This window comes from Danio rerio, chromosome 25 (genome assembly GCF_052040795.2).
Source record: "Danio rerio strain M-AB ecotype USA chromosome 25, GRCz13ab, whole genome shotgun sequence".
Classification (NCBI taxonomy): domain Eukaryota; kingdom Metazoa; phylum Chordata; class Actinopteri; order Cypriniformes; family Danionidae; genus Danio; species Danio rerio.
In genome coordinates this window covers 21,526,692-21,539,183 of record NC_141045.1, presented here as the reverse complement: position 1 = coordinate 21,539,183, position 12,492 = coordinate 21,526,692, and the positions used below count along the sequence as shown (strand labels likewise).

At 36.6% G+C, this 12,492-nt stretch overlaps 1 protein-coding gene across 4 annotated transcripts in view; it reads left to right on the top strand.

The window, feature by feature from the left end:
* Window positions 1–9,697, top strand: part of dnm1l (dynamin 1-like) — a 29,084-nt gene extending 19,387 nt beyond the window's left edge. For 2 of the 4 annotated variants that reach the window (XM_087310527.1, XM_087310526.1), the window contains 9 exons: window positions 419–574; window positions 1,157–1,246; window positions 1,347–1,439; window positions 1,525–1,578; window positions 1,775–1,846; window positions 4,499–4,657; window positions 7,315–7,424; window positions 7,505–7,664; window positions 9,360–9,697. In XM_087310527.1, the coding sequence (XP_087166653.1) occupies window positions 419–574; window positions 1,157–1,246; window positions 1,347–1,439; window positions 1,525–1,578; window positions 1,775–1,846; window positions 4,499–4,657; window positions 7,315–7,424; window positions 7,505–7,664; window positions 9,360–9,416 (951 nt within the window). In that variant the 3' untranslated portion in view covers window positions 9,417–9,697. 4 annotated transcript variants of the gene reach the window in all.
* The last annotated feature ends 2,795 nt before the right edge of the window (window positions 9,698–12,492 follow it).

Genomic DNA, 12,492 nt, shown 5'->3' with positions numbered 1-12,492 from the left:
TTAAAAAAAAGCATATTTTCAAAACTATGCTCATCTTGGTGTCTTCATCAAGCATTTTTTATGTGATAATCCAAAAATAAGCTGATGGAAACATTGCTGTAGACTCTGCAGTGCCCTGTGTTGTGCCATGATCAGCTGAAAGACTGCAGCTTTCTATTTTAGCACAAGTCCTCTGAGAGTCTTTTAAATATTAGAGTGACTTAAAAAGGCTCTTGTGTGGCGGCATATTGGAAGATGCACAGCAATGTCAGATGTACACAGATAAGTCAAAAGTATTATGAAACCTCTGTCTAATTTACTGTGGGACCCGTGAAGGTGCCTTGTGGTGGACATTATTATCAGGTCTTTCAAATGCTGTAGGTTGCAAGGTGAGGGCAGTGTTTGTGTGGTTGATAATGTAGGTGTTGTGTTTGTTCAGGGTCCGCGTCCTGCTCTATTCGTGCCTGAGGTGTCGTTCGAGCTGCTGGTGAAGAGGCAGGTGAAGCGTCTGGAGGAGCCCAGTCTGCGCTGTGTGGAGCTGGTGCACGAGGAGATGCAGAGGATCATTCAGCACTGCAGCAACTACAGCACTCAGGTACACTGCACACATTGGATGAGCGCTTCAATGTTCTATTTTTCCCTCACAGAATTTGTTTTTCACTGCTATTCTTTTACAGCTTGTTATGTAGCACAGGCCAAACAGAATCTGCTGACATTTTTTGCTATTTCTGCTGATAATTTAGTAAAAAATATGCAGATTTATGCAGTAATGATTTGGGGGGTATCATAACTAAAAGCGTGAAAAAAAGCACCTTTTTAACGTTTTATTTCATATTAACAATGCAAATCCAATTAGATCCATTTATTTGGTAAACAAAGCAAGTCCCATATAATATGTCTACTAAAAGACTTGTATATTACTTATAAGTAATATATTACTTTACAAACTTTATTGTAAATAAATCTTATGAACATTTTATGAAATTAATTTAAAAACTGAATAAATATAAATTTACACAAGTAAATAAATGCTCGATGATGGGCAAAAAATCGGAGGATTCTGTGTGGGCTTACACAAGATGTTTACATCAAGAAATATAATTTGTTTAAGGTTTTTTAAGCTATGCTAAGATCATAAAGCTATATTTAAATAATTTTCTCTTTAATTTTTGTTCAGGAGTTGCTTAGGTTTCCAAAGCTCCACGATGCCATAGTAGAAGTGGTCACATCTCTGCTCCGGAAGAGGCTCCCAGTCACCAATGAGATGGTTTGTGTCTTTCTCATGTTCTCTTTATTATTTGAGGCATTATTGTGCAGCTTAAGTGCATATATTTCTTCTCCAAAGCCGCATTTGCACTCTGTTCCAGGTTCACAATCTTGTGGCAATCGAGTTGGCTTATATCAACACCAAACACCCAGACTTTGCTGATGCTTGTGGACTCATGAACAACAACATTGAGGTTTACAGACATTTTCATGATGATGTTTTGGCTAAAAAATACCAAATGAAAAATATTTTCATTGTAAAAATTATTTTCATAACAGGAGCAGAGACGTAACCGAATGAGAGAGCTTCCTACTTCTGTGCCTCGTGATAAGGTATGAAATTTAGGTTAATATTAAGTATTGTGTTTTCTTACAGGAAAAATGTGACTGCCCACCTCTGCTATTTAGTTTTTTAGTTAAAAAAAAAACCTTGCTTCTTTTTCCTTTACTTTTTTCTCAGAGTTAGTCTAAAACCTGCTGCTTTCCTCTTTAGGTGACTAGTTTCTTGTCTTCCTGTGTCTCTCTGTAGTCTTTAAAAGGTCCTGGTGGGCAGTCAATGTCACCCACTGATCAACCGTCTGCTGAGGGCGATGGCCCTAAGGTGTGTTTCGCCCCCTGTGTGGAGGGGCAAAGCATGGAGTTGATTTTTTAATCAAACTCTTATAATCCCCAACTGCATGATCGCAAACCACTAAACTGACAGCAGATGATGCTTTTGCTGGGCAGTTTTGGTTTTACTGATCAGGACTTTCTCAAACCTCTGTTGTGTGTTTGCTGAGTTTACTTGAAGACCCTCTGCAACTGCAAGTGTAATTTTGCAGTTGTGTCTTTTCAGTTTGTGGCCCGAATTGGTGTTTTATGTGTGAACTAATGCGTCCGGATACTTTAACACACTGTAAGTATGTGACCTCTATTGTATTGGTGTCATTTCTAAGAATTTGGCGACCATGCCTGCAACCAAACGATTTTTTTTTACTATTTACTAACCTGCCTAATTAACCTAGTTAAGCCTTTAAATGTCACTTTAAACTGTAGAAGAGTCTTGAAAAATATAAAGTAAAATATTATTTACTGTTATCTTGGCAAAGATAAAATAAATCAGTTATTAGAAATGAGTTATTAAAACTATTATGTTTAAAAATGTGTTGAAAAAAAAACCTCTCTCCATTAAGCAGAAGCAGGGGAAAAAATAGACGGGGACTAATAATTCTGACTTCAATTATATATATGTGTGTGTGTGTGTGTGTGTGTGTGTGTGTGTGTGTGTGTGTGTGTGTGTGTGTGTGTGTGTGTGTGTGTGTGTGTGTGTGTGTGTGTGTGTGTGTGTGTGTGTGTGTGTGTGTGTGTGTGTGTGTGTGTGTGTGTGTGTGTGTTGTGTGTGTGTGTGTGTGTGTGTGTGTGTGTGTGTGTGTGTGTGTGTATGTGTTTTATTAATTCATTTTCTTTTTGGCTTAGTCCTTTTATTAATCCGGGGTCGCCACAGCAGAGTGAACCGCCAACTTATCCAGCAAGTTTTTAACGTAGCGGATGCCCTTCCAGCCGCAACCCATCTCTGGGAAACATCCACACACTCATACACTACGGACAATTTAGCCTACCCAATTCATCTGTACCTCATGTCTTTGGACTGTGGGGGAAGCCGGAGCACCCGGAGGAAACACACGGGAAAGCAGGGAGAACATGCAAACTCCACACAGAAACGCCAACTGAGCCGAGGTTTGAACCAGTGACCTTCTTGCTGTTTGGCGACAGCACTATCTACTGCGCTACTGCCTTGCCGTGTGTGTGTGTGTGTGTGTGTGTGTGTATACATATATATGTATACATATATATGTGTGTGTGTGTGTGTGTATATAATTTATATAATTTATATATATAATATTTATGTATATATATTAATATTATATATATATTAATATATATATATATATATTATATAAAATTTATATATATAAATATAACACAAGTAAACACATGCAGTTTTGAAATTAAGTTTGTGTTAATAAGGGCAAACAAAATACAAAATAGTGTATTAATAGTGTGCAAAAGAATTTGGCACCCCATTAAAACTCTGGAAACGTAAATTTATCACACCCAAATTCAATTTCTCAAGCTATATTCAGACCTAATTACTACTACACCTGTTTGCAATCTAGAAACATTCAAACAGGACCTTTCTGACAAAATGAAGTAGACCCCATGATCCTCAAAAAATAGACATTATGCCGAGATAAAAATAAGGAATCAATAACGGGGCAAACACTTTTTCACAGACTGTATAAAAACACTACATCATGAATAACTGTTTACCATTTTATGTTAAGGTTTGTTAAGATTAAGATTTGTTTTCTAATACTTTGCATTAGTTAATGTTGAAATGGTTTAGTTTGCATGTTCTCCCTGTGTTCATGTGTTTCCCCTCCGGCTTCTCCGATTTCCACAAGTCCAAAGACATGCGCTTTAGCTGAATTGGGTAAGCTAAAATGTCCGCAGTGGATGTGTGTGAATGCAAGAATGTATGGGTCTTTCCCAGTGATGGGTTGCAGCTTAAAGAGCATCTGCTGCGTAAAACAAAAGCTGGATAGGTTGGCCATTCATTCCACTGTGGCGACCCCTGATTAATATGGGACTAAGCGGAAAAGAAAATGAATAATTGTTGAAATGAACATTAATTGTTCATGTTTGTAAACACATTAACTTAAAGAACTCTTTTACAAAATGTGACCGTTAACAGCATAGTCGGTTGTATTCTTAGTACTCTGCAAACCCGTTTCAAATTTCAGTAGTTCTGTTGCCAAAATATGACACTTTTCTCGAAACTTTGCAAGTCCTGCCCTTTCACAAGCAAATTTAAAATGACAGAGTGCACAATATGTTTGACTATAAACATAAGAACCAGTGTTTTGAATCCATTCTTTCACTGAAATGCAAATGAAAACAAGCTCTTCAGCATTTCCAAATGTCTCTACATTTGAGGATTGAAAAACTTGAAAGTATGCTAAAAGTTCAATTAACAACAAAAACACACTAGCGTAAATGTATCCTCCATGCGCTCTCGGTTTATTCTGTCTTTACACTTTTGATAATGAAAAACCATTGATTACATGAACTTAGATCATTTATTTGGCTGTTCGATATATTTCACATCTAACATGAATGCATAAAACACCAATGGACTGCATGGCGTGGTATATACTGTAAAACACTAGTGGGCACTGTACAGTAGTGTCTTGTTCTTGTTTGTGTGTATCAGATGGCTGGAGGAGCTCAAGCGGAGCAGGAAGGAGGAACAGGGACCTGGAGAGGTATGTTGAAGAAGGGAGATGAAGGCCAGGGTGAGGAAAAGACCAAACTACAAAGCTCTATTCCAGCCAGCCCTCAGAAGGGGCACGCGGTGAACCTTCTCGATGTGGTGAGTAAGGATGGGTGACATCCATGATAAACAATTATGTTTTTTTTCTACTGTAGTCTGAGCACTTACAAGTGTTTCTGGTAACACAGCTTTCTATCTACATACAGTTGAAGTCAATATTATTAGCCCTCCTGTGAATTTTTGTTGTCCTTTTCAAATATTTTCCAAATGATGTTTAACTGAGCAAGGAAATTTTCACAGTATTTCCTATAATGTTTTCTTCTGGAGAAAGTCTTATTATTCGGCTAGATTAAAACAGTTTTTAATACTATTAGCCCCCTTAAGCAATACTTTTTGACTGTCTAGAGAACAAACCACTGTCACACAATGACTTGCCTAATTACCCTAACCTGCCTAACTAACCTAGTTAAGACTTTAAATGTCTCTTTAAGCTGAATACTAGTATCTTGAAAAATATCTAGTCAAATATTATGTATTGTCATCATGGCAAAGATGAAAGAATCAGCTATTAGAAATTATTTATTAAAACTATTATGTTTAGAAATATGTTCTTTCTGTTAAACAGAAAACTAGATGATGAAAATTACAGGCGGGCTAATAATTCCTCTATATTTACAGTTCATTTACATTGACACTTACATGAGTACTTTTGCATGAAAGTTGTTGCGACATTGTATTTTTACAGTGGTCCAAAATGGAAAAACTTCTTAATCCAGAGGATTTTGTTTTGTCATTGCTGTTTTTCTGGCTTGGTGTTTTAAGAGACGGGCACACCAAGCTGACGGTCGGCCATTGGGTTTGTCAGGCCATCATTTTACATCAATCTGGCTAGTTGGTTTAGTGTGTTCCATAGGTTGCCTCTCGTAGTTACTGTCGGATCGAATTGGCCAGATACAGCATCTAGAATTTATATATGTAACAGAGAGCACTCTGATTGGTTAATCCATTATGAATCAGAGTACTAGATCAAAAACTGATGTGATGTAGCAAGTAAACAATTCAAGTCCAGAAAGAACACAAAGTGGTCGGCTGTAATTTTGCTACATTTCTCAAAGATTTGCAAACGATTATTAGACATCCTCTCCCAAAGGTGCAAGAACATGCACTCTCGTTTACTTGGTTGCCATCCATTTAGTGTGTACATAGGCAGCTTTTTGAACCAGAGGTGAGCCGACACAAAACGACAACACAGTTGGCTTGTTTTGCCACTAGTTGTTTGGCCTCGGTTTGGTGTGTCCTTAAGAGGCAGATTTAATTGTAAGATTTGTCATCATGTTGAATATGCACAATAGGGTTGTCACGATACTGGAATTCGAAACCAGTCGGTACTGAAATTTTCCACTACTGAAACGTCCAATTCCCACGAATATTTAAGCACTATGGAGCACGTACTTAAACAGCGCTGATTTGCTATTGTGTTCACATGTTCAACAGAAAAGACGGATTGACCTTGAAGGTCATCGTTTCCACAAACTCACTGTTGTTTACTGAGTGTAACCACAGATACAGGGACACTGAAGCGTTTTAAAGCCGTGATTCATTAGCGGATCGCTTATAGATAAACCATCTGAACAACATGACTCCATTGTCTCTGTATCTGTGGTTACACTTCGTGAATAACGGTTAATTCAGTGAACCTGTTGAGCACGTGAACACAATGGCAAATCAGCGATGTTTAAGAACGTGCTCCACAGCGCTTAAATGTTTGTGGGAAACGGACAATTTTTTAATTTCAGTACCAATCAGTATCACTCATTCGTTCATTTTCTTGTCGACTCAGTCCCTTTATTAATCCGGGGTCGCCACAGCAGAATGAACCGCCAACTTATCCAGCAAGTTTTTACGCAGCGGATGCCCTTCCAGCCGCAACCCATCTCTGGGAAACCAATCAGTATCGAATTTCAGTATTATGACAACCCTAATGCACAATAAAGAGAAGATAACTAACAATTTGTCAAATATGAGACTAGGGTTGTCAAAGGTATTGACTTTACCAATCGATACTGAAAATATACACAGGCACTGGAGCATTTGAAAGTCACATCAATCAGCTGATCCATCAGCGGATCTCATACATCTGCTCATAGACATTAAGCTGATAGATGTGGCTTTCAAATGCTCCACTCTCCATGTATCTGCAACTTCAGAGTCAATCACAGTCAAATCTGTTGAGCAAACACAATGGCCAATCAACAGTGTTTAAGAAAGTGCTCAACATGCTCAAATGTTAGCAGGAAACGGACGTTGTTAAAATGTCGATATCAAAGTTGATAATTTGATATTATTTTGCAAAACAAATAACCATGGACTGAACCAAATAATGTTGGACTGAACCATTGGTTACAATTCACAACCTTACCACTAGATGATGACAATTTACACACTGTACCTTTAAGAGCACCGTAAGAAAACCCCTGGGTTCCACTCAATCAATATGGATTGGGACAACATAAATAAAAATATTAATACTAATAATATAGCTAACAGTTAACTTAAAATTAAAGTTAACTTAATAGTTTGTACAAATCTAAGTGGATTGAACATAAAACTATTAAGTTGTCCTCCCAAAAATCTCAAGACTTTTGTTCTTGCAGCTCATTTTGAATAAGTAGTTTGAACAAACAGCAAACCTCATTTTTATCAGTGTGTGTTTGTTGACAGTGAGTTAGTGTTCAATGCTTGTGACCTCTCTCCAGCCTGTGCCGGTCGCCCGAAAGCTGTCTGCCCGTGAACAGAGGGACTGTGAGGTCATCGAGAGGCTCATCAAGTCTTATTTCCTCATTGTTCGGAAAAACATCCAGGACAGGTACGTAGAAAACCATGTCAAAGAGTTTTTGGTTTTGGTGTTTTAAGCAGAGTGCCGATGCTGTCTCGGTGTGTCTACAGCGTACCAAAGGCTGTGATGCACTTCCTGGTGAACCACGTGAAGGACAGCTTACAGAGCGAGCTGGTGGGACAGCTTTATAAACCTGCCCTGCTGGATGACCTGCTCACCGAATCTGAGGACATGGCTCAACGCCGCAACGAAGCAGCTGATATGCTCAAGGTGATGTTAATAATCATCATTTATTTAACCCTTTCATGCATGAAATGTTCGTATTATATTGTAAAATTTCTGTTTCTCAGATTCTCAATATGTGAAAGAACATATATTTTGACTTTGGTTAGTTATGCATTCATGAATTAATGTATGCGTAATTTCATAAATAATATAAATACTTCTAGTAACCTTCCGATCACAGCTGTATCCCTTTAAGCAAAAACTGCAGGAGAGATATGACCTGCTGTATTTACGTCATGTTTATTTATAATTTTTTTTCCGAAATACATGAAGGTAAGCAACTGTTTCTCTGGAAGAGGAATAGAGAAAATATTCTTGTAACATAAACAGTGTGTATCTTAGGTGAACAAAGCACATCGTCCGGTTATATTTAAAAATAGTTATTATTGCCATCTCTATAGACATCCGCTTGTATTTTACAAACCTTAAATGGTATGCTTTGCTCGTAGTTATGTGTATTTGAATGTCTGAAACCAAAAATAAATGTTATTTGTTTGAAAGCATAGATAAATTGTTATTTATGACAAGCGATGCGCACCTCTTTCTGTGCTTCAGCAAGGGCCGTCAGATTTGAGTTTTAGCAGTTGATGACGTACGCTATCAGTGTTTTAATTCCGCTGGTGTGATCATACGTTTTAGGGACCAGCCATGGCTAATCACACAGGTGTGATTGTACGTGTGAAAGGGTTAAATAGTAATAATCATGCAATAAAAATATAGGTTTTTATGTAGGTAATTGTTTAATAATTTGCCTCTATTAATGTTAATCAAATATTATTTTTGCTTGTAAGATGCGCAAGAGAATCTGTTAAATAATGATACCTAACTGGTATAATATTCTTATATGGTTATAAATAATTATTAGAATTACTTTAATTATATTGCCTGTAATTACTGTCATAATTGTAGAATAAACACATATATAAGAATGTACATGAATGTAAACACTTAATTACATTAGTTAATCCTTTTTAATTATACTAATGATTCTTGTATTAATAATATTTATGTACATTTTTGGTTGTGCCAAGTAGCCTTCATATTAAGATAATGCATTGATGTTAATATTTAATGACTCTTTTTAATGTAATAAAACACTAATTGTAAAATATTTCAAAATACTTGTCAATGTGTAATTCATAGTTGTTTTTAATACTTTTAATCATTAATTTTAATTGTTTATTAGTTGTGAAAAATGGTAATATAATTGGTAATTGTAATTAGACAAAGTAGTGCATATTAATGGCTTTCACAATAATATCATTATTATTTATTGTAGCCTTTGTATCAATATTAATTTAATAATGCTATTATCTATTACTTCATGTTGAATAATTTATATATTTATTTTTAAATATTGTTATAAGTAATTATTAAAGTACCTAATATGTTATTTAATATTAACTATTATTAATTGTAACTTATATTGTTTAGTAATGCAGTATAGTTTTTAAATTAATCATACTTTATTTAATTAATAAATTATCATATATTACTAAACTATAATTAAAGAAAAACAGAAAATAGAAATAATTTCTATTAAGTGATTATTTACTAACGGTAGAGTTAATATTACTCAGCTGTGAATTAGGAGGATTTAAAGTTATTGAATTTTTAAGGGTATATTTAATCATGCAAAGGAATATTGCAAATATTTCCAAACCTCTCTTACACCCACAGGCCTTGCAGAAAGCCAGTCAGGTGATCGCCGAGATTCGAGAGACGCACTTGTGGTGAACGTCCCGCCACTGATGTATAGCCCCTTCCCTTCACGCGAACCCTGCGCTCGGAGTCAGTCTCTTCTGTTCGGATCTCACAGACAGCCAACTTGAAAATGCACTGTCAGTTAATGTCTATTGAATATAGTTTTATGTACGCAACGGACTCTTAGTGAACTACATTGAGGGCAGCACATATCACAGCACACCTGCACACCGTCCCGTTCTGAGATCTTACATGTACGTGAGCTATCATGTGTTCCTGATGTAGCCTAAATTAAAGGTAGTGATGTAAACTGATCCAAAGGTGTGTTGTTCTGTTTGGCCTTCATTTCTCGGTTTTTGCATGGTTTGATATTTAAAGGGTCACAAAACCACCAAAACACATTTTTTGAGATGTTGACATTCATATGTGTGTCCCACGTTGCTAAAAGCACTATTAGGACACATATATTTCACAAAAAAAGAAAACTGGTTGTTTTAAGCAAATTCGTTTTTCCAGTTTCAAAAGATAATTTGAAGCTGTGTCACGGCCATGAGATCATTGTGTAAAATCCAGCGTAGAGATTGGCTGTCTGTACCGGACGGTACAGCGTGACCACTTTGAGGGTTCAGCATTAATTCATAAGAAAGACTTGGTTCGGACCAATCAGCACGCTCTATTGTGAATGAGGTGCAACTTTATTAGTGTGCATGATAGACAGTGCATCTGGAAAGTATTTATAGCGCTTCACTTTTTCCATTGTTTTATGTTACAGCCTTATTCCAAAATGGATTAAATTCATTTATTTCCTAAAAATTCTACACAAAATACCCCATAATGACAATGTGACAAAAGATTTGTTAAAATTGTTGCAAATTTATTAAAAAACTTCATAAAAAAAAATCACATGTACATAAGTATTCACAGCCTTTGCTCAATACTTTGTTGATGCGCCTTTGGCAGCAATTACAGCCTCAAGTCTTTTTTTAATATGATGCCACAAGCTTGGCACACCTGTCTTTGGGAATTTTTGCCTATTCCTCTTTCTTTGCAGCACCTCTCAAGCTCTATCAGGCTGGATGGGAAGCGACGGTGTACAGCCATTTTCAGATCTCTCCAGAGATGTTTAATAGGATTTAGGTCTGGGCTCTGTCAAGGCCACTCAAGGATATTCACAGAGTTGTTGTGAAGCCACTCCATTGATATTTTAGTGGTGTGCTTTGGGTCAATGTCCTGCTGGAAGATGAGCCGTCGCCCCAGTCTAAGATCAAGAGCACTCTGAAGCAGGTTTTCATTCAGGATGTCTCTGTACATTGCTGCATTCATCTTTCCCTCTATCCTGACTAGACTTCCATTTCCTGCTGCTGAAAACCATCTCCACAACATGATGCTGCCACCACCATGCTTCACTGTAGGGATGGTACTAGCCTGGTGATGAGAGGTGCCTAGTTTTCTCCAAATGAAACGTCTGGCATTCACTTCAAAGAGTTCAAGTTTAGTCTCATCAGACCAGAGAATTTTGTTTCTTAGGGTCTGAGAGTCCTTCAGATGCCTTTTGGCAAATTCCAGGCGGGGAGTGGCTTCCGTCTGGCAACTCTATCATACAGGCCTGATTGGTGGATTACTGCACAGATGGTTGTCCTTTTGTAAGGTCCTCCTCTCTCCACAGAAGAACGCTGGAGCTCAGACAGAGTGACCATCGGGTTAATGATCACCTCCCTGACTAAGGCTCTTCTCCCTCGATCACTCAGCTTAGATGGCCGGCCAGCTCTAGGAAGAGTCTTGGTAGTTTCAACATCTTCTACTTACGGATGATTGAGGCCACTATGCTCATTGGAACTTTCAGAGCAGCAGGACTTTTTCTGTAACCCCCCCAAGCCTTGTGCCTCAAGATAATCCTGTCTCGGAGGTCTAAAGACAATTTCTTTGTCTTCAGGCTTGGTTTGTGTTTGACATGAACTGTCAATCCAGGGACCATATTGATCTTATTCTAAAATGCGGAAGTGCGGCCGTTTTCGCGATTGTCTTAGAACTTCCGATTCAGTCGCCTATGGGAAAAATGACTAGGAATAATAAACGACAGAAAACGGTCAAACTACTTGCTCTACAAACAAATGTTTGCACGACTATACAGACCAAGTTGAATAATATAACAAGAAAATATCAAATTACAACATCAAGAAGCGTAATGAGCAGTTTTTAATGTCTAAAAATGAATGAAAGTGAATGAGACAGGAAATCTCGAGCCAAAAAGATTCAAATGGCAGCGCTCGCTCGTCAGCTGAGAATAAGGTCAATATAGACAGGTGTATGCCTTTTCAAATCATGTCCAATCAACTGAATTTACCACAGGTGAACTCCAATTAAGCTGCTGAAACTTCTCAAGAATGATCAGTGGAAACAGTATGTACCTGAGCTCAAGTTAGAGCTGTTATAAATTATAATATTAAGAATAAATTTATTTTGTATTATAAGTTTGTGTAGTATTACAAATGTGTTTAATTATGCAGCTGTAATCTTTTTTTTCTAATTTTATTTTTTTTCTTGACATATTAAGAGTGGTTTTTATAGTCTGATTATCACTCCATAATTCAGAAAACAGTTGAAGCAGCTAGGGGGGAAAAATTTTTGTTCAAGCAAATATTTAATATGAACAATCCCTTCTCGAATATTTTCTCAGAATACAGACACAAAAACATTAGTTTGGTGTAAATATGTGTTTCAAAAGAGAAAATTTATGTAAAAAAAATATATTTTGTGAAAATGGCCTTTAAAAACATTAAATCTACAAACACAAATTGATAAAGTGCTATAAAAGAAACTCATTAACATGTATTTTGGATGCTTTCTTGATACTAGAAAAAACACACACTATTAAACAGCCAAAAAAAGTCAATTTACAGCTTCATAAAATAGCCTTTGTGTTTGTTGTGTCTCGGCATAAGTTATTGTTTGTTTGAATAAAAAGTCTGCCAAGATAAAGTAGTTTTGGATTAATCAAGTGATCTGGAATTTAAATTAAACATTTAAGCACTTATCATATATTTTGTGTAAATGTGTACAATTATTTTTAAAAAAAAGAAAGTGCACCTTTAATAACAGAATTTGCTTT